Source organism: Apaloderma vittatum, unplaced genomic scaffold (assembly GCF_000703405.1).
Source record: "Apaloderma vittatum isolate BGI_N311 unplaced genomic scaffold, ASM70340v1 scaffold22849, whole genome shotgun sequence".
NCBI lineage: Eukaryota > Metazoa > Chordata > Aves > Trogoniformes > Trogonidae > Apaloderma > Apaloderma vittatum.
Genome location: NW_009737292.1, coordinates 1 through 26,679, shown reverse-complemented (window position 1 = coordinate 26,679; position 26,679 = coordinate 1). Strand labels below are relative to the sequence as shown.

The following is a 26,679-nucleotide window of genomic DNA, read 5'->3' as shown; positions in this document are numbered from 1 at the left end:
TTAGATGGGGGGAGTTGGACTGGTTACATTCTGGAAAATGAAAGAAACATTCTCTTTTATCCTTTCAAGGAAAGGATCAGCAAGAGTCTGATGCTGCCCAGAAAAATGTTTCCACTGCATCAACTGCGACATGGAAAGTGGTTTCTTTGAATTAGGCTTCATATGGTTCTGTCCAAGCTGGCAAATTCTAGACAGAGAAGCCGAGGAAGGATCTGAAAAAAAAAAAAAAAAAAAGATGCAGTAGACTAATCAGAGAAAACTAAGAAAATTTCAGTCTGAACCAATAAGCTAGTTGGTGATAACTAATGAGAGAAAATAGAACTGCATATATAATCCTTCTATGTCAATAAAACATAAACATATGTATCTACAGTAAGAATAGAAAGGCTGTTTCTTGCTATTGATTGAGTTTATCAAAATCACCATATGCTAGCATAAAGACAAATCCTTTTACCCATGGATGGGAAAGGAAATATCTTATCTGGCAATTTCCTTTCTTCTGTCTTCCTAATTCTGTGACATTTGGGCTGCAGCAATTCTTTAAGCAAATCTGAATCCAGAAGTATGTTGCAGCAAAATTCATGCTAGTTGCTATTTCCTCACAAAAGGATCATTCCAAACAGCTAAGAATAGTTTGAACAGCTATTTCATTGACTCAGCACACTAAGGCTGTGTGTTCTGTACATCCAGCTTATGCCAAATGGTTCAATATACACAAGATTTTATGCTGTATATCACAGTAATGAAGACTATTGCCATGAAGCGCAAAGAGGCGAATTCACCTTTGACAAAGGATCCTAAAGCCCTAAACAGTACCAGCTCATTGCAGGGTATGTCACACATTGCTGGCTTCGTGGTTCGTCTGATGCATGGGATAAATGAAAAAGATTGCTTTAGGTGAAAAAAAAAACAAATTGCATGACTGCTGTTATCGGTTTAAAACCTGTCGTCAAGTTCCTTTGGACTGACATATGATGCACATCTGCACTAGACTAGAAACACATTCTTCTACAGGCCAGAAAAAAATTTAGAATAGATGTACTTCTCAAGTCCTTACAGATTCCACATCCCTACCTCCATAAATTACACCACGATCAGGTAAATCAACAGGATTAAGGGTTGTAGCTGATCTGGAAGACAGCAGAAGAGCAAGCAACCGACCTGCATGATTCATGCACAACTAATTTCTTCCTTTCAAGTCCCCTGTGGTTTGCTAAAGATGGCCCTAGTGTGACTGGATAACAGCAGCTTGGTCAAGAAACTACAGTCTCATTGGTATATCTAGTGGTGATCATTATGAAAAGTTCGTATCGTGTGAAGTCTGTACCACATTGTTTGGCTCGTCTTTATTTTTGAATTATACTTGCTAGAAATGGAGAAGACAAATCAGTGAAAGTTCTGTGCACCAGTATCTATCCCCTGTAAGCTGGAATGTGGTTCCCTGATGAAATAATTTGACAGTTTTTTGTTCTTAGGAAAGGCAAAGAGACCAATTAGCGGCAGCTGCATTCTCGGGTCATCAAACTAAAGACTATGACTTGCAACAGTTTGACTAGGGAACTCGCAAGCCAGTGTGTCCTCTGCTCTTTAGGAAATCAGATCTTCCCCTTACTCTATCATTTCCACCACTGAAGTCTAAAAATGACCTTCCTATTTTTCCTTTCTTTACTGCCAAAAGGTTCTGTTCACTGGAACCAAGACATAATTACCCTACAGGATCCAAGAGACCAACGCTGTAGTTGAATTGGTGGAACCAACATGTATTCAAAGCGTAAGATAAGCAGTCAAGAGTGTTAAGACAATTGCAAAACACTAAATAAAATGATATGCACCCGTGTTCACCACAGTAACAATACAAAATTTCTCTGGATTTCTGCAGTCCAGGAGCTCTACCTGCCTCACTGCACATGAGTGAGAAAATGTGGCTAACTTCTAACAGTAGAAGTGCCTTTCCCACACAGATCCTGTATTAGTACCTAAGTGAAGGCTGGTATACTTTAAAACGTCACTTACTCATGCAAAAACAGAAGGTCTAACTTTTCATTTGTTAAAGAAAAGTACAAAGACAAATAAACCAGTATATGGAGCAAAAATAAAGGAGAAAGTCAAATTTCTGTGGGTACAGAAGCACTGTGCTTTCACTAGTCAAGTCCTCCCATTTAGGGTAGAATGAGATGAGAGAGGAACACAGCTCTAGCCTATTACCTGGAGACATGCAGACCATCAAGCAAAATAGTCTCATTTGGTCTGTACTACTTGATCTGTTGACAACATACACTCTTGTACCCATTTCTTTGTCTCTTTTTATTGTGGTGTCTGTGTGCATTTAGAAGATATCAATATTGGTGCCTCACTATCACACTTGAAAATAGCATATACAGATATTTCGCGCCCAAAGGAAAGAAACGCATTAGAGCCATAGACAGTCCTTCCTTTAAGAAATTAGATGAGCTACAAAAATTAAAATTAAGAAGATGAAAACGTGACCTAGGCAATTTTTTTATTTTTTTTTCAATCCTGCTTGTAACTTAAAACTCTGTATCTGTATGTAGCAAGGTAATAAAACAATTTTGATATGCAAAAGAATGGAGAGATGCAAACATTTCCAACTTGGTTTTAACATCATCAGTGGATCCTCCAGCATTTTTCAAACAACTATTTTATCATCCTGCAACATCTTTAGTTAATAACTGTGAAATGAAGGCTTATATTCAGAATTGTGTCATTGATCTTCATCTCGTACAGCTGTCCTCAGAAAAAGAGATTTTGAATTAGTCCTTAACAACTATCCATTGCCATCTTTGAATATTGAGAAACAAAACGCCATAATAGTGTAATTTGGTTGTAACCAATCACTAGTCAAGCTGGCCATAGCTAATTCAAGGAATTTAGAAGCACAATATATGAATTGGTTTTTACTGCAAGGAATGAATCTTTTCAACTCTTCATCTTTGAAAGGGCTCCCATGGATTAGAAAAATCAGGCAATATCTGGAAGATCCCATAATGAACCTCATTACTTCAATACTATTTTACTGAACATCAGAGTTTTCTCCCGTGGCACAAGCATATATTCAGAATAGATGTACTTCCCCAGCAATGGTCAGAAATAATGAAAAATAAATTCACCTTGATGGTCTTTCTTTCCCATACAGTCGCACTCAAGCAAGTCATGGGTAACACAGTTGGAATCTTCATGAAGAGTAAAGAGATTTCTAAGCTCCTCAATAGAAAAATGGATGTGTTCGGATGTCTTAGAAAGGTCCACAACTGCCCCAGAAAGGTCTTGTTTGCTGATCTGTCTTTGATAAATCTTTTCTTCTATTGAGCCTGTATTGAAAGAAAATAAATAAAAATAAAAATAAAATAAAAAATAAAAATAAAATAAAAATAAAAGTAAAAATAAATAAAAGGATACACTAGGATAATTTTTGACCAGTATTTGTCAGGAAGAAAAGTCAAATCCATTTCAAAAACTACTCATAGGAAATGCTAAACCACTACTTTTACTTATTCAAGCAAAAGTAAAGCAAAGTGGTATCTAGGAATCAATAGACATTTTTAAATAACAAATGATTTCCAAAACCACTCCCTCCTTTTCTTTTATGAAGAAAATTTCAATAGCTGTCTCATACTAGGGTATGTTTGAGCACCATTTCTGACCTGTGGTTAGCAGTCTGTAGATATAGACAGTACGTTTCTGACCGTCTCTCCACACTCTAGCCATTGCCTGAAGAAAGCAAAAAGATGAAGAGCATTAACAGCCCATTATACAACGGTAATTCAACTAAAACTTGTAGCCTCTGCTGAACTAATTACCAGTTCTGCTAGCTCATTCAAAAAGATGTTGTCCAAGGAAAGTATTCTTCAATAACTGTCTTTGACTGTTTTTATAAAAGCGTTCTGGTATTAACTGCAAATAATTTTGAAAATATAATTTACTTTCTGCCATTTATGCTCTCCTTTCTTTCTGTGTACTGTAGTAGGACAGTATGGGTTTCAACTCTTTCCTGCCAGAAATCTCCTTTCATATTTTTCTCCAAGCATTAGCACCTGTGTAATATTTCAGGAATACACATTGTTCTCCCTGTCTCCATATTTACAAATGACTTTTCCATTTCCCTTAAAATTCTAAAATTAGTGTTTCACACTGAGTACTGCAGTATGGGGTTTTTTTTTCAGAAACGTTAAGGGTTACACCTACATACTGGGTACAAGCACCCACAATGTGGTTTGCGATCTCTGGCAACCTGTAGCAATTTTGACTGATTTGGCAGACTGTTTTGAGCCAGGCAAGTGACCACACGAAGGTACTAATTCACATTTGGAACAGGAGCAGGGCCAAGAATCAGAGCTTATTTCAGGTATTAAGCACACAACATGACAATAAAAAGCTTCTTACTGTGTTTATAAAAAGATTTTTCTTAAAACTTGTTATTGTTAAGGACTATTTTAAGTGGGCGCTCTTATGCCAACTAAATAATCCCTTGAGGCGAACAGTGCCACTACAAGAAGAGCACAGCACTGGCTTTGTCTTCTTTCTTTTGGCATCACTGCCACATGATTTTCTCATTCTCTTGACTCTGATCAGAACCTCTCCCTTTTTCCCAGGTATTGTAAATCAACAGCAACTTGTGCTACGCAGTCTAATTGCAGTCTAATTTCTTTTTATAAGCACAGCAACTTTCCTGTTAAAAAGAGGAATACATGGGGATACATGACTCACTCCTCCAAAGAAACCAGAATTAAATCTTTTTCATTTTTTACTGCAAGAGGGTTTCTAATGCAATATGAGAGACAAACATTTCTTTTCTCCTCTCAGGAATAGTTTTTCTTCAGCGTTGTACTTGTCCAGATGCAATGTGATAATCGCGCAGCAACAGGACATGTAAAGCCAGGCAGCTGAAAATCAATCGGGAAATCGTTTGATGTCCACCCCAACCCACATGCACACAGCTGTTATCAGACCTGAATATCCGTAGCTGGATTCCAGTCGATATCATACAGGATCAAATGAGATGCTCCGACCAGATTCAGTCCTACTCCACCAGCCTTTGAACTCAGCAAAAAGATAAAAGCTGGACTGAATTTACTATTAAAAGTATCAACAATCTGTTGTCTCTGGGAGACAGGAGTATGTCCATCAAGTCTAGTGTAAGAGTATCCATAACGTTTGCAAGTCTCTTGTAATATGTTTAATGTCTGAGTGTAATTGGATACCAGCACGACCCTGTCAAACAGCAAATCAAAGTTATCTTATCATCTTAGACCTTGGCAAAGTTAAAAGTCCAATAACAAATTACTGAAGACATCTCAGAAAATAAAATTACAAGTCAAGCAAATATTACACATCAACCCCACATAAACCCCAAAATACGAGGCCACTTGTATTTCCAAAGAAATAAAACATTTCCTATTAATCTGAGGCACATAATAGATTTGGATGCATTATACCTACTGTCAAGCATTCAAATGTTAGATAATGGATATTTTTCTTTGCAACAAAATCTGGCTCCATGCACAGATTGCAGAGATACAGAATGAACCACAAAGATAGATGTAAAAAAAAAAAATCTCTATTTATACAAAATAGCTGTTGTTAAGGCAACATTTGCAGAGGGTGTTATAGAAGTTAATAAATAATATATATATGACTACTTAATGAAAAAGCAACTGTGAAGAACCTCAGAAAATTCTCATAAACAAAATCATGAAAGTCAAATAGGAAAGCAGTGGCTCTTTCCTACATTCTACGACTGAAAAGAACTGGGATGAAGGATAGTGAAGAACTTCACAAATAATAGTCTAGATTTTTGTTGAGGCTTTTTTTGCAATCAGTCTGATCCCTTACACTAATGACACACTATGCCGGTGTTTTTCTCTGAAACTTTGACTAAATAAGTTTAAATAAGAGATCTGCAATTATAGAATTTACATCCTCCCAGATATTAAGGATGATTCCACTGAATAGATAAAGATCTTTGGAATTTAAGCCATAAATAAAATAATAATGACAGTAAGGGCATTTTCTCCCAGATCTTGTTTGGAGACCTTCTATAAACTAAAATAAATGTAACAAATTCCAAGAAAGGTGCCCCATTTTTTTAAATAATTTTGATTAAAAACAAGTACTGAAGAATTAGACAAATTATTTCAGGGAACATCTGATAAATTAACTTTCAAAAATTATTTTAAAGTATTTTTGTTATTACACTTTAAAATTGAACTACATCCTTGTTTGTGAAGACTTTGCAAGACTTTTTTTTTCTCAACCAACACCAAATTTACACCTTTGTTTTCACTCAAAAATAGAAAACCTCTGAAGAGTCTATATATTGCAAAATATATTTAGTACTAATGAGAGTGAAGAAACAAAAGAAAAAGAAACACAAACAACACTGAATTAAAACAATGAAATTTGAAAGGCGTAAAATAATGCCACATCGTTGATCTCAGCAGGTCCTACAGCACTGATACATAGAAAAGTGCTTTTCCTGATACCCCTGTTTCTTTCAACCAACAAGAAATAAGGCTAGTACATTTAGATATTCAGCTGTAACTGAGAGAGATCTGCTGTAACTTCCCACTGCTCAATTACAGCACGTCCTACTTAAGCATCAATTTAAGTAAAAGTTCAAAGCCACTTTTAGAAAGCTGGGATTTATCACAAAAGACCATAAAGAAGTTACCATGGGACACGAGGCCATGTGAGACTTCCATGAATCAGCAATTGCACAGTAACTAACCATGTGCATCCCATTACCCCAGGATAAACAGAGGTTTTCCTACATGTCAGTGGCATTTACCACAGGGGAAATGAGCAGCTGCTGTACAAGTTCATTTCTTGGTTATTCTGAATACAAAAGGCAGCAAGCTCTGAGCAGCCGAATGTGATTAAAGAGGAAATAACTTACAATCTAGTAATTAAAAGTACTTAATGCAATTTAAAATATTTAATAAAGCAACCCATTTCCTCAAGGAGGTACAAAGCATTGGAAAGTCTCTGCAGGTAAAGACAGTATGTCGTAGTACAGGGGCTTACATCTTACTTGCTAGAATTCCGTATGAAAAATGCAAGTAGCTTTACTTGGGAAAAAAAAATACAAGTATCTTTTAAAATAATGAGAGCTGCAAATCCTAGTTTAGAAATTTAACAAGGAAGAGCCAGGAGTACAATGCATAAATATGCTTGACACCTCTGCAAACAGGTGCAATGCCTTTATTTTGAATATTAAATCCTCATGCACTGACATGCAAAACAATATCCAGAAGGTCATTTCCACTGTTTCCCTTCTACCTTTCTTTCACACTTGCCTTTCAGAAGAGTTAAGCTCACGGATTGCTCCTAACAACTTCACCAGCACCTGCAATTTTCCTGAATTGCTTTCAGAGAAAGTGTCCAAAGTATAATCTTGTGGAAAGATGTCTATTAGACCTTCGTAGAGTCCGGGCTCATCATGTTCATCAGATGTAGGATCACAGCTTTTTTCCTATTGAAAACAGAAGAATTCAAGTTCCATAACCCCTCTAACATGTTTTGGGATTTTTTTCAACTTTGTTATATTTTTATTACCAAGACAAAAAGCAGCATTAAAAGCTGCCACATAGTAGTGCATTATGTGAGCACTACAATCTCCCAATACTAGATTGAAAGCACAGTTTTAAAATACTGATAATGTTTATTTTGGTTTACACCCTCTAATATAAGATGTTGTTTGCTGCTGAGCAGAAAGTTGGAAATACTTGAAAAATGTAATTAACTTCTACTTCCCTATTTGAACAACCACGCAGATGTATACCTACAGCAAAGACATATCTAAAACTTGAGGGGAAAAAATCAAAGCTCTTGCTTATTCTTTTTAAATTCCATAATGCTTTATTATGGAACTTCCCAGTGATCGACTGTTTTTAGGAAGATATTGTCATTAAGATTCAGTTATGCAACTGGAAATGAAGAAAAGCTAGTAAATGAAACAATAAGATAGAAGAAACACAGGTAATATTTTCCTGTAATTTGAAAATCAGTGTTTCACAGGGAAGAAAAAGCCAAATTACTCAAATGCCAAAACGACAATGGCAATAATTGTCTTTTATATATCATCCTTTCCATCCCTATTTTAAAGGCTTACGCTTAGAAGTAAGAAAAATTTCTAACGCTTAGACTATGAAATAAAGGCAATGAACCTTACTTGGCAGTATTAAAAGTTACAGGGAGGTCTGCACTGTGGACATTCCTACAAAGTCACAAAGTATGTCTTTCAAGAAAGATTTACATTTCCAACCACCTTGCTTGGATTTTGACCAGTGGCCACAAAAGTCAGTATTACCAAGTTCTAGCTATCACATCATCTACCTATAGGAATGAGAATGTTTCTACAGAAATTGCAGGGTGTACGGTGTAATAGGATCCCTGGAGAAGTGGAAATGGAGACATCCAGTACCCCTGACATCTTGAGCCTGCAGCTCCCAGAGTCACTGAGCTTGAGAGAGCAAAATTACCTCATGGGCAGGGAGGTTTCAGAGGAACCGGCAGACAGAGCAAACAGAATAACCTCCAACTAAGGGCGTGGGGTTTTTTGTAAAATTCATATTTATACGTATTTTTATAAAAATTCAGAGACAAAATTAAAAGGGAAAATACATGAATATAATGCCATAAGGCAATGTGAAACTGGTGTGTTACCTTCCCTGAGTACATTCAGCTTTCCTAACTACGCTTTTGAAAGGGAATCTCCTAAAGCAAGCTGTATGTGAGCAGAGAGTGTGGAAATGACTTTAAGGAACATGCTCATTGACCATAACATAGTTGTAGTGACCTTTGCCTGCTGAAATGACTAATTGCAGGCACCCACCCCCAGACAAATAGATACCTTGATAGCTTTGAAGAGAAGACATGGATGATTGCAAAGTTTTTTCAAAGCTCCTATGCATATTAGGTGAGGACTGTTTTCCAGCCTGCCTTGTAGACAGGATCTAATAACTTGAGAACTAAGCAGTTTTCGATACAATTCAAGTTGCAGCGCTGTTGGTCGGCAGAAGATTATGCTCTCCTTCTTGGGGGGCAGAAATTGGTTTATAACCTCCTGTGTTCTCCTAAGAATAAAGAGTCCAGTGAGGCGTGTGAGTTCTGCTGCTCTTTTTTCTCCTAAATCTTTTTCCTCCTAAAAAAACCAAAGAACACAATTAAGGGCAGTCTTGCATTTCATCACCAATAATTTTCTGTATGTTTTTAATTAGGTAGTTAAATAACATTTTAAATGTAGGGCACCGCTTTCTGACATGGGACTGTGATAATCAATTCTTCTCCAATCCGTATCACTACATTATTATAATTCTAAGCCTAGTTTCTAAAGTCTTAAACAAAGGAAGATATTGCCCCAAAAGAAACCCAAGGCTCAAATTACATTCCAGAATTTCCTGACTGATGCAATAAAATCATGCAGATTTTGTACTACTGTGGAGAAACTAAAAATAAATTAAGTATCATCATATGGTAATACACACGACATTTTGGGGAATGCAAGGTGTTGGAAAAGCAATTTTTGCCTGATAATTAATAGGCAGCTGAAATGCCATGATCTCAGTATGCATGTCTTCCTCCAGCTGCCTTTCAAGAATGACTGATTTTATTTCAAAAAGGAATGTGAAAATCTTTTGCTACTATCAGTCCCAAGCTTTATTTTATTTCATACAACGCAAATTTCACAGTGCTGTCTATGAAGTTTCCTCTGTAATTCTTTTTTTTTTTTTTATAATATACCTTTGTTGCTGAAGGTTCTCTAGACCTGACAATTGGTTCTTCATATATCTTTCTATATGTGCATAAAGAACCAAGTATTCCTGGATTCACAAACTCTATTAATGCATAAAATTCTTGCAAGTCATTTTGGATTGGAGTACCTGGAAAGAGGAAATAATAATTCTGTATTTAGTAACTTTTTCTTGAAAACCACAGAAGTACAATTGTCAAATACATGCGTTTAACGTTGAGAATGCATCCTGGAAAGAGACATTTTATTTCAGTGTAAATTAGTCAGAGCTCATGATTAATAAACTCCTGTCAACCTAACTAAACAGACTGCAAATCTAGTAGTTCTGACAAAGGAATTTAAAATGTCAAGCTCTAAATCAATTTTATAAAATAACCACAAAGGAAAACAATGAGTATATGTAAAGAGAGTCCTGATTCCCTTATAGAAGTTCTCAGGCTCTTTGCCGTCCCCGAAGTTAGACAATTTTGCATTTATTCAAAAAAAATTCTGAAATAATCTGTTTTTACAAGACCCTAGATTTGTACATTGCCAAAATTTATACTGTGTTTCTGCTATACTTTTAACAGCTCTTTCCTTTACCCCAATACGAGCATAGCTAGATAGTAAAAGTAGCTACAGATACTAACCAGTAAGGATAATTCTTCTCTCGCAAGACAGACTAGCGAGGGCTGTAGTTGTCTTAATAGAACTATTTTTCAGACGATGTCCTTCATCACAGATCAGGAGGTTAAAATCTATAGCCTGTATTTGATCTAAACATCGCAGCAGCATCTCGTAACTGATTATCATAACTGAATAAAGTGGAGAATTGATGAATTCTTCTATTTTATGGTCCTGCAGGTAAAAAGGAAAATATATCACACAACTATTTATTTTGAGATCACACATCATATTCTTTACACATCTAGTGTCTACAGAAATTTCTTCTAGCATGACACAAGACATTTGCTGTCTCCTTCATGAGTCTGGATTATTGATTCTCTCCTAATTTGCAAAGGAAATATGGGATCTGATATAGCAATGTAGAGTTTTACCACCTCATTAAAAGAAAATTTATTATTCTTTTACACCTTCAAACTCTCTGAGACATGTTACTGTGAAGGTGAAGAGCACAGGCTCCCTGTAACAGCTTCTCAGTCCTGGCATTTAGGTAAGCTTCAAATGAATAATTAAAGCCAAGATAACAAAGAGGCATAAGTAGCTGCCTGTACACTCACTTTGGGATCTCAAGCTGCAGGGTGCAGCAATGTGGTCAGGTAGGAAGCCGCCACACTTCACCAACCTAAAATTCCTCTTTAGTTCTGAACTGAACGCGGTATCAACTTTGTTACAAGCCCTTAACCTTGATGGGTTGGACAACAGGAAGGGGCAGCCTGAGAAAATAAAGCCCAAAACTAGCCCCTATGCCTGTCTACTGGTAAATAAATGCAATTGATTTCTAAACCCTGTATTAGTGGCCAGAAAATGGCTGTGAGCGTCTCTGTCCTTATATACCCTTTTCTTTCAACAGACATCAAGACTTTTTATGTCTATTGAAGGAAACAGATACACTAAATAAAAAGTCACTGTAATATAACTGTGAGCTTCTTTCAAAAGTTTCCAAGAAATAGTTGTATTTCTGTGCAGACTTACTGAAGTACAGGATTGCTTACCTGTCTTGCAATTACATATAAAAAATGGAAAAATCTACTCTGGGCACATCCATTACCTTTCCACTTAGCTCCAGATGCTAATTCCCTGAACAGTCCTTCCTATTTCCTAACAGTGTCCACTAACTAATCAGACCTCAATCCCAGCTGATGGGCTGAAGGACCTCTTGAACTGTGAAAGCAAATCAAGCTAGAGCCTCAGAAGGTATTGTTACTCCCAAACAAGATCAGTTACCCACAGACAACTAAGTCTGGAGCCAGATGGTGTAATACACTGTAAAAGCAGCACCACTTAATTATCACAACCTTTAGAGCCTCCTAGCTGGTGCTTCAGATGAATCTATGGGCTGAATCTGGCACACTAATCTCACAAAGTACCCTGTGGTAGATCAGTCCCCACACGCTGCTCACATTGGAGTAGTGAGGAGCAGGTAACCACAGCATGCACCCATTTCCCCAGGTGTTTGGACAGGACCCAAGCACTCCGTTGTTTCCAGGACTGTAGTTACTTGCCAGTTTTCTTGCCAGGTTTCAAAATAGGAGTGGAAAATTTCCCAACACAGGAGCAGAGACACAAAGGAGACCTGTAGGCAACACCCAGTGCTGTCCATACTCAGTACTCAAGCTCCACGTCGCAGCCTTGACAAGAGGCAGTTCCTCTGTGACCTTCTCTGGCAATGGTCAAGTATCAGAAAATGCCCAAGGTTCAGAAATTATTTTGTTTTCCTACACTTTCTGAGTGCGAGCTGAAAATACAGGGAAAGTGGCGGGGGTACCGGGGAACTGCCTAAAACATCCCTGCCCTACTTAATCACGACTCTTCTGGACAGTTTGTACGCCTTTAAAAAAGCAGGAGAGTCCTCCAATACGATCAGCCCCCTGTAGTCAAATATAAAACACTCCTTCCTGTATGTAACAACAGCAGTGGATGACGGACTAAAAATTAAAGTCAATTTACAAGCTCATTCCAAGTAATTAATTTATCCTCTTAAGTGGTTGCAAGATAGTTATGTATTATAGCCCCCATTTTCACAATTACCCAAAGTGACTTGACAGGTTTAAGCGAGTTGCCCAGAGCCACATATGGAGCAACTGTCAATCAGCATTAGATGCCCATAATGTCACAGACTTGCTCTTTGAACAGACCCCTCTTGGCACTAGTCCAAATCCAACGTAGCCAGTGAAGTGCAAATTAAAATAATGCTGAATCACGAAGAAACGGTAACCTTGAATTAATTAATTCTCCAGGTATTTTGACTTAAAAATCAAACCAAAACCACCTCAGAAGGGATGCTCTGCCAACAGATAAAGGAGCTATTCTCACAAACACATCTCAAACGTTGATAACGCAGATTAACGAGACCTAAATGCAACCTTTGTGGGGACACCTTCATTTTAAAAGCAATGTCCTCTACATGACGGTTGCATTTTAACAGAAGTAAACTGTAATCACATTTTAAAAACAGATAATGCCCCGGTTTTTTGAACAGTCTATTACTGAAGGGTTAGGTTCAGTTTGTGGTGTCTCAGCGAGTGAGAAAAACATGCCTAACACAATTTTAAAAGTCTGTCAGCTCTTTGAATGTATTCCTCACAGGCAAGAATATTAAAAAAAAACCATTGAGACAAGCTCTTCTTTTAAGTTATACTGGAGAAATAACAGTATGGTAATTGCTGCTTTTCTGGAGAAGTCAGACAGTAAATTATTTTGAAATACCTCATTATACCCCAGGCAAGTCATATTGTGTCTTCCTTTTGCATGACAACGTATTCCTTCCTATTTGGGAACACAGTCTCAAAACCTGCTGAGCGTCCTCAATCCAAATGGCTCCAAGGAGGTGAGTAAGAATTTTAAAGTTATTTAAATTTTTAAAAAAATGAAAGCTACTGTCATTTTGGGCCATAGTAACTGTTAGCACATTCAGGTTTTCTCCTCCCAACATTATTCATATAAACTGCAAGAAAATGTTCAATTATTTCTAACTATCTTTTCAGTTTAAAATGTTGCCATATTATATTTTGCCTTGTATCCACTTCCTTTTGAAATCTCCATATTTCTCATCCTAACCTGTATTGTATTACAGATCCCGACAAGTCAGTTTTCTTCATTTCCACATCTTGAAATAAGTTACTAAGAAAAGTAAATAATGCAAAAAACTCCTATTAGTCAAACAGATCTGCAGACTGTCCTCAGTGGAAAATTAGTAGTTTCTGTATTTTCAAGAGTCTGAAAATAATGAGTGGAATTAAAAAAAAAATAATTATTGTGATAAAATTTTGCATGCTCTACAAAAGAGTTTAAAAACAGTTTGAAAACTTCCATTTCATCTGAAATATTCACTCAAATATTCACTCTGAATATTCACTCTGAAATATTCACACAATTAGGACAGTGCAAGAAACTAAATTAAAATCTGGTTGATGTTAGAATTGAGTCCTCTCTGCAATTAAGTACTATTTGTTTATTCAATCTACTTGTATGGAATTATTAGATTAAAAAATAACTTTGGAAAATATATATCTGTATCTTTGTTGCAAGCACCAGTGCAGATACTCTAAGTTCTCCTCTTCCTCCCACTGGTACAATTCAAATATAGAGAAGCAAGGAAAAAGAAGGGGAACGTCAGATTGCTGAATGTACCTACAGAAACCACAATTTAGCTAAACAGCTTCTTGTTTCTTTCTGCTATGAATGTCCATTCCATATAGACATGGGGACCAGAAAACTTAGGAAAAGAAATTACTGGGTGGGAAATTACAAATACAGAGCTTGAATCTGGAAGATTCAGGAGCGTTAACGAAGGGATGAACAAATGCCAGTCCCGAGGGCTTCTCTGACTGAAATATTGAGCCGTGCTTAATGTGAAAATTTACAGGGCAAGAAAGCTTTACCAGATAAGCAGAGCTTATCTGTCAGTGACGCTACAGCCTCAGTCCTTGAACTCCCTTGTCTTTTACTTTACCAGGTGCTGTCCTTCCTGATGTGGTCAACAAAGCTCGTTGAAGCAGAGAATCTGTGCTAGAGCTTTTAGTCTTTGCAGTAAAAGATGGAGACAGTCTTGTTTTTAAAAAAACAAAGGCAAGACCCTAAAGGCGTACCAAGGAGATTTTAAGAGGAGATACTTCCTCAGCACATGGGAATCGTCCAGGCCCTACAGGAAGCTGGGATTTTCTTTACCAGGGGAACAACTCCATTACAGGAGGGACAGGGATCAGCATCATCCCACTTCTTTCTTACGATTTGTACTTGCCTGCATTCTTGTAGAGATGAGACATTTTCCCATTATCTGGCACTGAGACTCTAGGCTTGGTAACTCATGAGACTTTAAATCTTCCCTGCAGAAACCTAATTCTTGACAGCTACAGTAAAGGGATTAACCTTCTGAAGTAACTTGAAACGGATAGCCAAAACAAAGAGGAAAAAGTTTTCAGTACAGAACAAAAGCAACTACCACAGGAACGGAGAACAAGTCAGTCAAAGTAGATGCTCTGGTACATAAAGCAGGGAAAGTGTGCACTTTGATAGATAACAAAAAGCTCTTCCTTAAACCGAAGAGGCACATGGAGGGGCATGTCAACTTTTAAATCTTCAAAGGTGAAGCCTGAGGAAAGATAAGACAGACATGTGCTACACAGGCAGGTGAGCCTGAGTTATGGCCTGGTTACTGACAGCTGAATTCCCACACGGACAATTACCTGACGGAGAAATTAAGTATTACAAGTAAGTATTAATAGACAATTGCTAGTTTTAGTCTCTCATTTAAAAAAAAAAGAAAAAGAAAATCACAAGTCCCACATTATGAGCCAAATATGACCCAATCCCCTCTTGGAAATATATCTTACCTGATCAACTGTAAAGACTTTGATCCTTTCACTTCCCAACCATTTCTGAAATTCTTTTTTCCAGTTTTTTACCAGACTCCCAGGGGTGACAATTAGTGCTCGCTTTAGTAGAGGTTTGGCGCCATAGACCCCCTGACGCAGAAGAGTCCAGACAAGTGCGATGCACTGCAGTGTTTTTCCTAAGCCCATTTCATCAGCAAGAATAGCTCCAAATCTGCCATCAACTCTGTAAGATATTATGGTGGTGGTAACATTCTAAAAGATGCATCTGTAATTATTTACAGCTGGTTTAGGGAATTATTTCTTGTAGTTGTTTTCTGAAGTATAAAGAACCTATTCATGCTTAGCGTGCTCCACTGAACATTCAGTAGAACATACCAGAAGACCCTAGAGTGAAACTCTTCATTTTTGTCAGTCCTCCAAAAGCATATGGTTTAAATCTTCTTATAGAATTTAAAACTTGTATATACCTTATGGAATAAACATTTGAGAAAACACTTTTGAAAATAGCACTGTATTTTTTCAGTCGGTTAGTATAACACCTTCTTTATTCTAAATGCCTGAATTATAAATTATATTAATAATTATGAATAATATGAATTATCAATCCCAGAAAGCAGTGTGCTTTAGTATGGGCTAGACTGTATCCATGTTTACAAGATTTGGCATTTGTCAGTAGAACTGGCAGGCCTTTTGGTCCACTACTCAAAGCACGATGCTGCATACAGGTCAGTAAAAAACTTGTGCAACCTTGGGGAAAATTACTAACACTAATTAATTGAACAGTTGCTCAAATCTTCCCACTCAAATGATCTAATGTTGAACATGGGCATGAAAACATTACAAGTACTGAAAGCCAAAAGGATAATTATTTTCTTACCTCATTCCCATCACACATTCGTACAGAAATATAATTCCTTCTTTCTGATGCGGTCTGAGATTATTTGCGATATAAGGATCCACAACTACATCCACAATAGGTAAACCAGCCTTATTGAACAGCCACTGATGACTTGCATTTGGTTTTGGCATAACTAGAGAATCTTGAAATTCAAAACATATGCAAGTATTGCACAAAAACCCATTATTTTTAGTCTGTTGCCAAAAGGTGTTATTTCTCTAAGTGAACTACAGAGTCAAGGTCAGTGATGTAATGACTACTAAAAATACTGTTTAATATATTGACCAGTCTCAGATAGAAAATGCATTTACCAATAGATGTAGATAACCTTCTAAAGAAAAACCTTTTTATGGAGATTTCCCAGATAGTTTGAATTTTTCTCAGATATAAAGGTGACAAACTGAGAAATCCTGAGTATTTTTTTGTGATGAGGTGAAACTGCCTACCTAATAAATGTTGCATTATGACTCTGAATGCACAGAGTTAAACCAAAAGAAGTTCTAAAAGGTTTCTTAAAGGAAAATGTCACAAAAAGAACATAAACAATGACCTACATAAAGTCTAGACACTACATTTCAAGGGGATATTCTTGTGGCTGCCCAGAAAGACTCCTCTGCCTGAGAAACAGAGATAAAAAGACAACGATTTGTTTAAAGAAAAGGAGACTGAGCTGACAAAGGCTGCCACAGTGCATGAATAAAAGAAGCTGACAGGTTTGAAGACATACAGAGGCAAAGAGAGCATGAAGTACCGGGATATATCCTTTGGCTACATCTAAGTAACAGTTTTCCTTGCCACAATTTGTTTATAAACTCTAACGTCATAATTTTGTTAGACAGTGTCCATACTGGGTTGTTTATGTTGATGCTACATATCCTCACTGAAAAGTTGTATTGTCAGAGGACAGAATTAGAAAGCAATTTATAGCTGCTGGTATTTTTATGTCACCAGCATATAGCTATATCGATAATTTATTCGTAGGAATAGGTTGGCTGATGGCTTATATCATTCAGGGAGCTTTTGTTTCCTACCAAGGGCTGAGTTCTGATATATTGCATTAAATTGCACGTCTGCATATATATACAGCCAGCGGTGCCAAAGCCATAACTTCTCTTACAAAATTTGCAGCTTCAGAGAAGGGAAAGAAAAAAGGCTTAGATAAGCACTAGACTAAAAGCTTAAAAATCATACGTGAAAGACATGACTTTCCATCTTTGTCACTGTGCTCTCTTCTGCTAAGCACAAGGATAAATGGCTTTCCACGCTGAAGAAGCTGCATTTTAATCATCTATTGGCATAGACCTCGACATGATTCTATGACAGGGTTTAGTAGTGGACCTGGCATTGCTAGGTTAATGGTTGGACTCGACGAACTTAAAGGTTTTTCCCAACCCAAATACGACTCTGTGAAAACCTCTGAGTGCTCCAGTACCAAGGTCCTGGTTTAGAAAAGTATTTCTATTACTTCCGAAAGAGCTAATGCAACAAGAGATTAAACAAACTACATGATTCTCCTGTGTGAGTAACATGAATGACTGAGAGTCCAAGAGGTCTCTCCATATCAGACAGTTTATGGAAATCTCATAGGAGGTACTTAAATTGATGAGAGGAAAAGTCATTGGAGACAAAGAACCAGAATAAAATATAGCTTTTTGATAGATACTGCAAAAACAACAAAGAAGTTAGTGTTGAACGTATCAAGCCTTTGCCAGATTTTAAGTTAGAAAACTAATGTAGCATCATCTTGCAACCACAGGAAGGAACATGCTTAGATATAACATAACAAAGTTGAATTGAGACCAGAAGCTGATGTTAATAAGGTTGCTCTTACAAAAGTGCCAGTGCTAACACTAATTACCACTTGATTGGGATTTCATCATTTATTTACATAGCAGCCAGACAACAGCTTTGAGAAGTCCCGTAGTGTCAGAATATGAGATAAGAAGTAGCATGGAGGTAAAACTAGAGTAAGAATGTAAAACAAACTTTCTTTTTTTCCTTTCCATATGCATTGCTCTGCTTAATAATGTTTCTTTAAACTCATTTTTATCCGCCATCTGAAACATAAAGCCATCAGCATAATATAGCTCCTAAATGGTTGGATATTGACAGGCAAAAGAGTACTTCTCATTTAGATAAGCAACACTACATCCTCCAGTTATCAAATATTTACAGATCCCTGTTATACAACTGATTAATCAGTCTGCTTCTATGCAATTTGTGAACTCTCATGGCTTGCCAACACACGGTACTTCTAACATTAAAACACAAAACTCTTATTCCAAAATAAAATGAGCCTGGGCAGCTCAGTTACACTCGCTGGCTGTGAAGGAACAGGCACTGTCAGAAGCAATTCTTTGAACTGGGCTTAACCTCTCTATTACTGATCCCCCACTATAATTACTGTGCTGCCATATTCTATCAGTGCTTCGCTGACCCCAGTGGGAAGTTGGAACTCATCTAGAACTTTTGGCATGCATCAGACTGTTTCTCTGATCAATAAACTCATTTTTCTTGGCAAAACTCTCAGACACTAACTTTTTTCTACAGCCATCTGCAGCAACTATGAGAAACTCTGTGCAGTGCTGAGCATTTCACCTGTTAGAAGCACACACAATAAAATCGCAGTATGGTACTGACAGAAACACTAGTACTTTATGTCAGAAGCACTTCAGTAATACACTGGGGAGCATTTTGGTTACACGTGCAATGTTGCTGAAAGCCAGAGGATACTTAAAGAAACTTAAAAATGTGAATCTTACTTGGAGCATTTGGATCGTGGCGAGGTTTGTAGCTTTGAGAATCTTTGAGAATATTCTCTTTATTACTGGGTTGACAGACATTTTTGAATGGTTTAGAGAATGGTTTCATATTAGATTGGGATGAAGCAGTTGGGACTGTGTTCTGAGTCCCTATTCCAGCCTGAAAACACCTGCCACTGCTGAAGTCATCTGCTGAAATTACACCCATCACTTCGATTTCTTTTCCTCCAACCATGAGTGTTTGACCTTCCTCAAGACTGTCGAGCTCTTTAGATTTATATCCAGTACCTAAAAGAATATAAAAGTTTATCAGTTAGGACAAGACAGCAAATACCACTTCCAAGGCCATTACTCATCTGCAGGAAGGAGAAACAAACCTGTGACCAGGTATGCGATCCTTAAGCATTTGAACTGCTACACATATAAACTCATAAAGCCTCTCCCCCATAAGAGACTGACATTTCAGTGCTAATAATCAGAATCAAGTACTGGAATGTTTAAGCAAATACTCAGTCATCCCAATCTGCAATCAATTCTACTGAATGTCAAATACTCATTTAAGGGAATTTAGAAAAAAACAACCCCATATCATAAAATCTAGCAGCTTGCTCAAAACTGATGATCATTCTTAGATTCTTTTTCCTCCCTTTCATGCCACAACAAGAGCACCACTGGCCCCTCTTGCTATTACCTAAACAGAATATTCTACTTTAAAAATCATTCTAAATTAGTTTTTCACTATTAAGGATTCATATATATCTGAAATCTTTACTTCTACACATGCTCTGAAACATATATGCTCTGAATATCACTAGGATTTACCAATCAGGTCAATAGCTTGTTCATTCAAAAACCTACCAAGGATGTGAATGTGTTTTCCTCTGTCCCCTTAGGGACTCTGTCAGGTGTGAATTCTCAGAGCAGCTACTACACACTCTTAGTCTCATTATAAAATACAGCTAACAGCTGCTGCTTGCTCTGAAGATCAAGATGTAGGAAAAGAGTGGCTGTTCCTTCTTTTAAATAGCATTTTAATGGCTGAATCTCTCACATAAGACACAGGCAACATATATCATTCATTTACTTAACTCAGGGAGCTCAAAGCCACATCTCTAATTCAGGTTTAGAATCAGACACGTTCTTTACTCCAGTTGTTAAATCTATGCCACTTTGGATAAAGAGGCTTGGATCCTTAACTGGGCCAAAAAAACCTGTCTGACTGTGCAGACCAGCAGTTGAGACACTGACTTGTGAAAAAGGTAAGCCCTTCCAAGGTCTTACACATATTTTAACCAACAAATGCTATATATAAACACTGCTCAGATCTGTTTGCAATGCTCAGGTCTCCTTCTTACCGGAATGTGCAAGGTTGGAAGGTAAAGATCTGTATTTGAATTCCTTTAAGAATAAAAAAAACCTTCCTGAAGTGTTTCGCAGTCTAAGCAAGTGCTGAAAAACAGTCTGGCCAAAAGGTAAAGTGATGTATTTTTCTTCCCCTTCCCTAAATGTATTCAAAACCCACACAGTGACCCATGTTTGGTTCTTGAAAGAAGAACATGTGCTTTCAGGAAGGAGCTGAAGATGCCTGAACACAAGAGAAATGCACATGCCTTCCTAAACTGGGTGTCTGGAGAGGGCATTTATGATCTCTCCTTTGCTCTGCATTTTTGTTTTCTGCTATCCCCTCTACAGAGCTTCAGGCTGAGCACACCAAATACAGGATCTTTTGGATTTCAGTATGGATGGGCTTTAAGATGGAAGTTAGGTAAAAAAATCCTCAAACCTACAAAGTTCAAATGTTTATGCAGCTGCCAGAAATAACTGTTTCTACAACATAGAGCAAATTACAAAAGAGCACTTAGTAAATACTCTGTAATACTCTATTAAGGAATTAGGACATTTGGAGGGGAGAGGAGTAAGATGTTCTGCTGCCTCAAAAGTAAGCTATAGCCTGTGCTGGTTTTAGGTTCCCACGCCCCTTCTTATATCCAGCCCTTGTGCACCTAAGAAAAAAAATAATCTGCTTTTGCCCTTTTCTTCCCATTTAAAAATAATAATTCTGGATGTTCATTCACGGTAAACTTCCTAATACAAAATACAATTTTGGAGGTAAGCACCAGTATTGGACCTTTCCTTCTCACTCAGTGGGCTTGCAGAATAATTGCAGAAATTTAAAACTCATGTTGCTTAAATTGGTCAATTTATGATTTTCTACGAAGCAACGAGCCCTGAAAGCAACTCTGAATGGGCAAGTCAGCACCAATGACATTGGTATCACTGTGTTCCCTGACATCACCAAACACAGCAAAAAGACTTTTACCCAGTAAAAATCAGAATATTCATTTCTCTACTGTGTTTTCTGCTAATTCAAGAAGACAGCACTTGAAAAAAACACAAGAACAACAGGGTGGTGGCTGATGCATTCCAAACATTACTCTCGTTCTCTCTGCCTTTTTCAAAAACAAGCAAGTCTATACATATATTCCTTTGCTATAAATAAATTCAAATTAACTTCTAAGTCACAGGCTGATTTGCAAATCAAAACTGCCTGGTCCTAACAAGGCTCACAGCGTCATGAGCAGACAAACCATCTCAACCCTAAAATTAATCAGATTACGTTTTGTAGAAACATTGTCCAATCCTACATTGTCCCATACAAAACACCTTTGGCTCAGTTAGCCAAGTTAATTCTTGCTTTGCTTTCAGTAAAAAAATTACTGCTTCAGGCTGACTGCAGCCTATAGTTTGCAAGCCTTATTTTTAACTCTGATATCAACCCAAACTGTGTCTCACAGCAGCTGCTGCTGGAACTACAAGACTAAAAATTGCTACACAGTTGATTTTGGCTGGGCTGGGAAATGTTGCTGTTTGCTTGTATTCCCAACAAAGATAATATTTTTAGCTGTTTGACTAGTTGAAAAGTACAGATCCAACTCCTGACATTCCTGGTTGCCATACTGCTGACTACAATATCTACAGGAACCTTACCTGTCATCTTCCCCTAATTCTAACACCTTCTCCAGTGCATTATGTGAGCAATCAAAATCAGCTACACGTCCCTCATTTGGCATCTCTGCAGAAGCAGCACAGCGTTCATTTCCAGATCCTCTCCTTGGACTAGCATTTGGTGTTTCTGTGAATAACGTTATTCAGCCTGCCCCAGCCTCCCCCATGCATCTGCGTTCCATGTAAGAAATATAAAGCTTTCCTTGCATCTCTTTCTCCCAGCCCCAAATCTACTGCTTTTTCATCCTGTAGTCGACATTAGCATGGAAACTCTGAATTATCTAAAGAGCCTTGTCTCTCTTATTCGAAGTACAATAATCTTAGGCTAGCTGTTCACTCAGACAAGTATGCAAATCTACAGTACCTCTTCCAATATCTTTGCCTTCCATATCTTTCAGTATTACTGACGTTCCTTTTGTAATAAGAACAGCATCGCCTTCCCACTTCTTGTGTTTTTTCTTTGATGCCTTACACCACACAACACTGAAATATTTCACAAGGCAGCCAGGTTCTTCCTGAGGTGCTTCTTCCTTCGCTGTCCCTGATGTTGGCAAACACCATGCATCTGAAAGGGAAATAACAAAGAATATCTCAGGTTCTCTTGATGAAACATATGGTCATTTGCATTTCAAACAAATCAAAGACAACCTATGCATCCATCTATGCAAAAATCTATGCGACAAAGTGGTAGATTTCCTGTCCTGGGCTGCTTATGGTAAGTTTGTACTGAGACAGAACAGCACACATGGATACATCCTGAAATAGGAATCATGAATTATTTTCAGAAAGCATGCACTTTCAGGAAAAGCATGACTTGGTACATTAGCAAAAGAGCTCCCAATTTGACACACAAGACGATGAGAATGGAGAAATAATAAAAGGAATGACTGGACAAAAAGCACGAAGGGGAAACGAGCACGGAGAAAATGGAAACATGGTCCTGGTGAGACTGTACTGGGCAATGTTCTGGAAGCAAGGTCAGGAACACAAAACTCAGGAAAGGGAGCAAAGGAGGCCAGTAACCAGATGTGGAGCTGCAGTCATTAGTACTAAGTGGCAGAATAACCATAACTATAATAATGCAAAAGATTATTTCAACTCCTTTCCTTAGAGCCTTTAGAAATAAACAGTTGGGCAAAGCTTGAAACAGAGCACCTCTTCAGTTTGCAGTAACTCAAATGTTGTTACTAAGCTTAGATTGATTTAGATTTGTCAGCAATTACCTAATTATAAGTGTCACAGATGCAAATATTAAGAGGAAATACTTAGCTTAATAAGGTTGAGAAATCACAACAGAAGGGACAGCAGTCAGTTATAATATTGAATAAGAATAAACACATGCTTCCAAGAGTTAGCAATCTGACATAAGCAATGGTAGATAAGTCCCCAGCATTACCTACAGGAGTATCTGTAGCACTCCTTTGCAGCACATGCACAGCTTCAAAGGGAGAATCAGACTAATTTTCATTAAAATACCTTTGCATGCTGGTTAAAGGCTTAAATCGGTTTGCTCCTTTGATTCCATCTGGGGTTCAACACTATACAAATCTGTTACAAAAAAGTGCTTATGCCACAGACTAACCTTTCCAAAATTTCCAAGCGTGCTGGGAATTAAAGGAGAAGCAGCAAGAGTAAATTTTCTCAAAATAATGGTCCAATAAAGAGGCAACTTCATCACTTCCACATCAAGTCCACATATTCTTCAAAGTGTGAAACGCAAGTTACATGCCTAAAATGAGTGCAATTTTTCAGACTTGCATTTACTAAACAGATATTACCTAAATGAAAAATGCCATATTTATTGAATAGAACTTTCTTCCCAAAGCTCTCTAAAAGTTTTACTGCCCGTATAGAACTCCACGCTAACAGGGTGCCTAAAGCAGATGGGATTTTCCATAGGTGGATGTTCCCTCAGGGCATTAGCCAACATCTGTAATGTTTCATGAAACAGATACCCCCGTCTCCAAAGGGTAAAAGGGCAGCTACTGAAGCCTGGCATGCCACAGAAGGATGAGAAAACACAACAGAGAATCTCTTTTTGAAACATAAGGGATTCTTTTCTGATGAAACCTGGGAAACGAGCCAGAGAGCAAGAAAAAATCAAGGCAGTTTTGCAAAAAGTTATAAGAACTCTCTTGGATCTTCAGTGATTGCAAGTGACAAGATTTGGAGGAGTGAAGGGGAGGGAGCCCGGGGAAGAGAGAAAACCTGTACATTGCTAAAAATACAAAAGACTAAATTGATTCTATATTGAGTTTATAACTGTACACTGATTCAACAAGTTAAACACAAGATTGTTTTCTCTTCGCTTTTTGAATTGCTGCTCTTAATCAGCTAGTTCTTTCCTTGTATTAAGATTTTAAGTAACTGCAAGAATTGAGGATTTCATTGTAGAACTTTATTCTTCTCTTGAAGGATGGCCCACCCAAAAAAATTATCACCTCCTTGTCTCCTCCACTGACCTCCCACACGAGTTTGGTGACCTCTGAGATCTGGTTTATGGTCATTGCTCTTTTACTTGGGGACTCCCGTGTGGTGTTATTTGAATCACCAGCAGATTAACTTTCAGGTCAATAACAATACTCCAAACTCTTCTTATCCCCATTTCATTTAAAATATTAAGAAAACCAATATTTCAGGAACAGGGCTGCAAACTGCTAGCATCTTGTAATACTAACTTTTGCCAAGGGGAATTTCTAACACAATGTGCCCGCAGTGAAAAGTAAACTGGGCACCAATATTCCATAAAATACTACCATGTTCCTGTGAGACAAATGAAAAATAACAGCCTCTGCATTGCTCAGATTCCTCCAATTTGTCTTCTGAATTATAATTTGTTTATAAATACATCCCAAAATGATTTGTTTCTACACTACATAAAATATTCTCCTTTCACCTGTAAACACAGTAGAGTTTTAAATAAAAGTCTTACAATGTTTTTCTTTTTGTCCATATTAAACATTTTTATGTAAAAAATAATTACATCCTCTCCAAATTATCTTCCATAGAATTTCCTTGAATGGAAAACCTAAATTTCTTTGCCAACAATGCTGATTAGGTACTTGCATTCAACCTTTCATTTTTTGTTCGTATTCAGCATCACACCTATTTAACTTAAAGATTTATTCTGGTGCAGCAGCAGAACATGGAAATTTGATAAATACAATGTCGGGAACTTGTCAGGAATTTAAATGAAACCAGTATGTTACACACAAGGACTCAGATCACTGATACAAGGGTACAAGAGAGCAATGGCTTCAACCATGAAACCCTTGCTGCTCACTGACCGTAGACGGGATCTTAGTCAGAGCTGGGCTTGCTGAGACCCTGAAAGATAAACTGTAATTGTAAATTCTGAGCTTTGCTGTTAATCAGTTTAGACTGAGAATAATAAGTAACAGGAACTATGTGGAAACCTCAGTACGAGAAAGATCAGGAAACCATGCCCACTTATTTCTCTCCCCAGCAGCAAACCACCCAGCAGATTTTTTAACCATGAAAAAGCTCCAGCAAGTGGCATGTTTTTCCTCCAAGAACTGAAGGGCTTAGGAACTTTAAAGACATGGCTAATAAGGCTTTGAAAAGCTTTCACAAATAAATAAATAAATAAAAACCTTTCTCTCTCTGGTTGAGAAAGCAAGGGCTTAAGTTTCAAGATATAAACCACAGCCTAATTGATCTGAGGAAAGGTTTCGGCAGTCTCAGGAAGGTGATGATTTACAGAAAGTGGGACAGGATCCAGGAGAGGGGATGGGGAGCGTTCCAATGGCAAACTAGTTTAACCAGTTTCTGATGAGCAGGATTTAGAGAAAATGCATCGATGAAGTGCGTTAGGTTACTCCCAATGCACCAAGCAAGCAGCTGCATTATGAAAGACTACAAAAGGTAACTCCAACATGTACTTTCAGCAGACTTAGATGCTGCAGCTTGCAGCACAGTGAGTATGCCTTCCCACAAGGAACGTGGCATGGTCCAGAGAGCAGGGCATCTCGGCCCGATTTAACGGATGGCTTAACCCCATCACACGACAGGCTGCTGCCAAAACCTCCAAGCTCACCTTTCCTTCCCTCTCCCCCTTTGCTTCTCGCCCCCCAGCAGCAGGGAGGCCAGCTCAGTGAATCCATCAGCAACTACAGTCGATGCAGGGAACGGGTATGTGCAGTTCAGAACAAGGAGACTGGGAGGCTGCCCCTTTTTTTGCGGCAGCTACTGTCTGGTTGGGGGAATTTTGAGACCTGTCAAGTTACCCAACACCTCCATACCCCAAAATTCCATGGTGTAAGCATGCATGGAACGACAAGGAGTTTTCCCTCAACCCCTCTGAATCTTCTAAATAAAAAGCACTGTCACAACGCAAAAACTACTTTTTCAAGGCGACAACTTTGATTCAAGTTGCGCTCTATAGTGCTAAAGAATAATTGAAAAAGAGAGAGAGGCAGAGCAAAAAATCTCGACTGAGGTGAAAGCAAATCTGGGCTCCAAATGAATCACAGCCAAAACTCGATGGCAGCGCTGTGCTCCAGCCTCTGCAGCCACTCTGCACATGGGCCATCGATCTGCTGCGCAGAGCCAGAATTGTCTCCGTCTTCTGAGCAGAGGAAGTAATGAAAAAGTGCCTTAATCAAACTAATTCATAACGCTTAGAGAACAGGTGTTTACACAGTAGTTAAACGCCTTGTTCCATATGAAAGATCTGTATGTTAAATACTCCTAAGATATCTGTATTGGGTTGGCTCAGCCGGATTT

At 37.9% G+C, this 26,679-nt stretch overlaps 1 protein-coding gene across 1 annotated transcript; it reads right to left on the bottom strand.

Moving 5' to 3' along the window:
- Nucleotides 1-22,496, bottom strand: RAD54B (RAD54 homolog B (S. cerevisiae)). The gene is made up of 12 exons (XM_009877289.1): nt 22,298-22,496; nt 18,928-19,215; nt 16,145-16,307; nt 15,265-15,490; nt 10,399-10,606; nt 9,760-9,899; nt 8,870-9,160; nt 7,314-7,489; nt 4,968-5,229; nt 3,663-3,729; nt 3,129-3,329; nt 1-212 (listed from the first exon to the last, which is right to left on the bottom strand). The coding sequence occupies exons 1-12, from the start codon at nt 22,320-22,322 to the stop codon at nt 1-3; spliced, it is 2,259 nt and encodes a 752-aa protein (XP_009875591.1). The 5' UTR covers nt 22,323-22,496.
- Nucleotides 22,497-26,679: the final 4,183 nt, after the last annotated feature.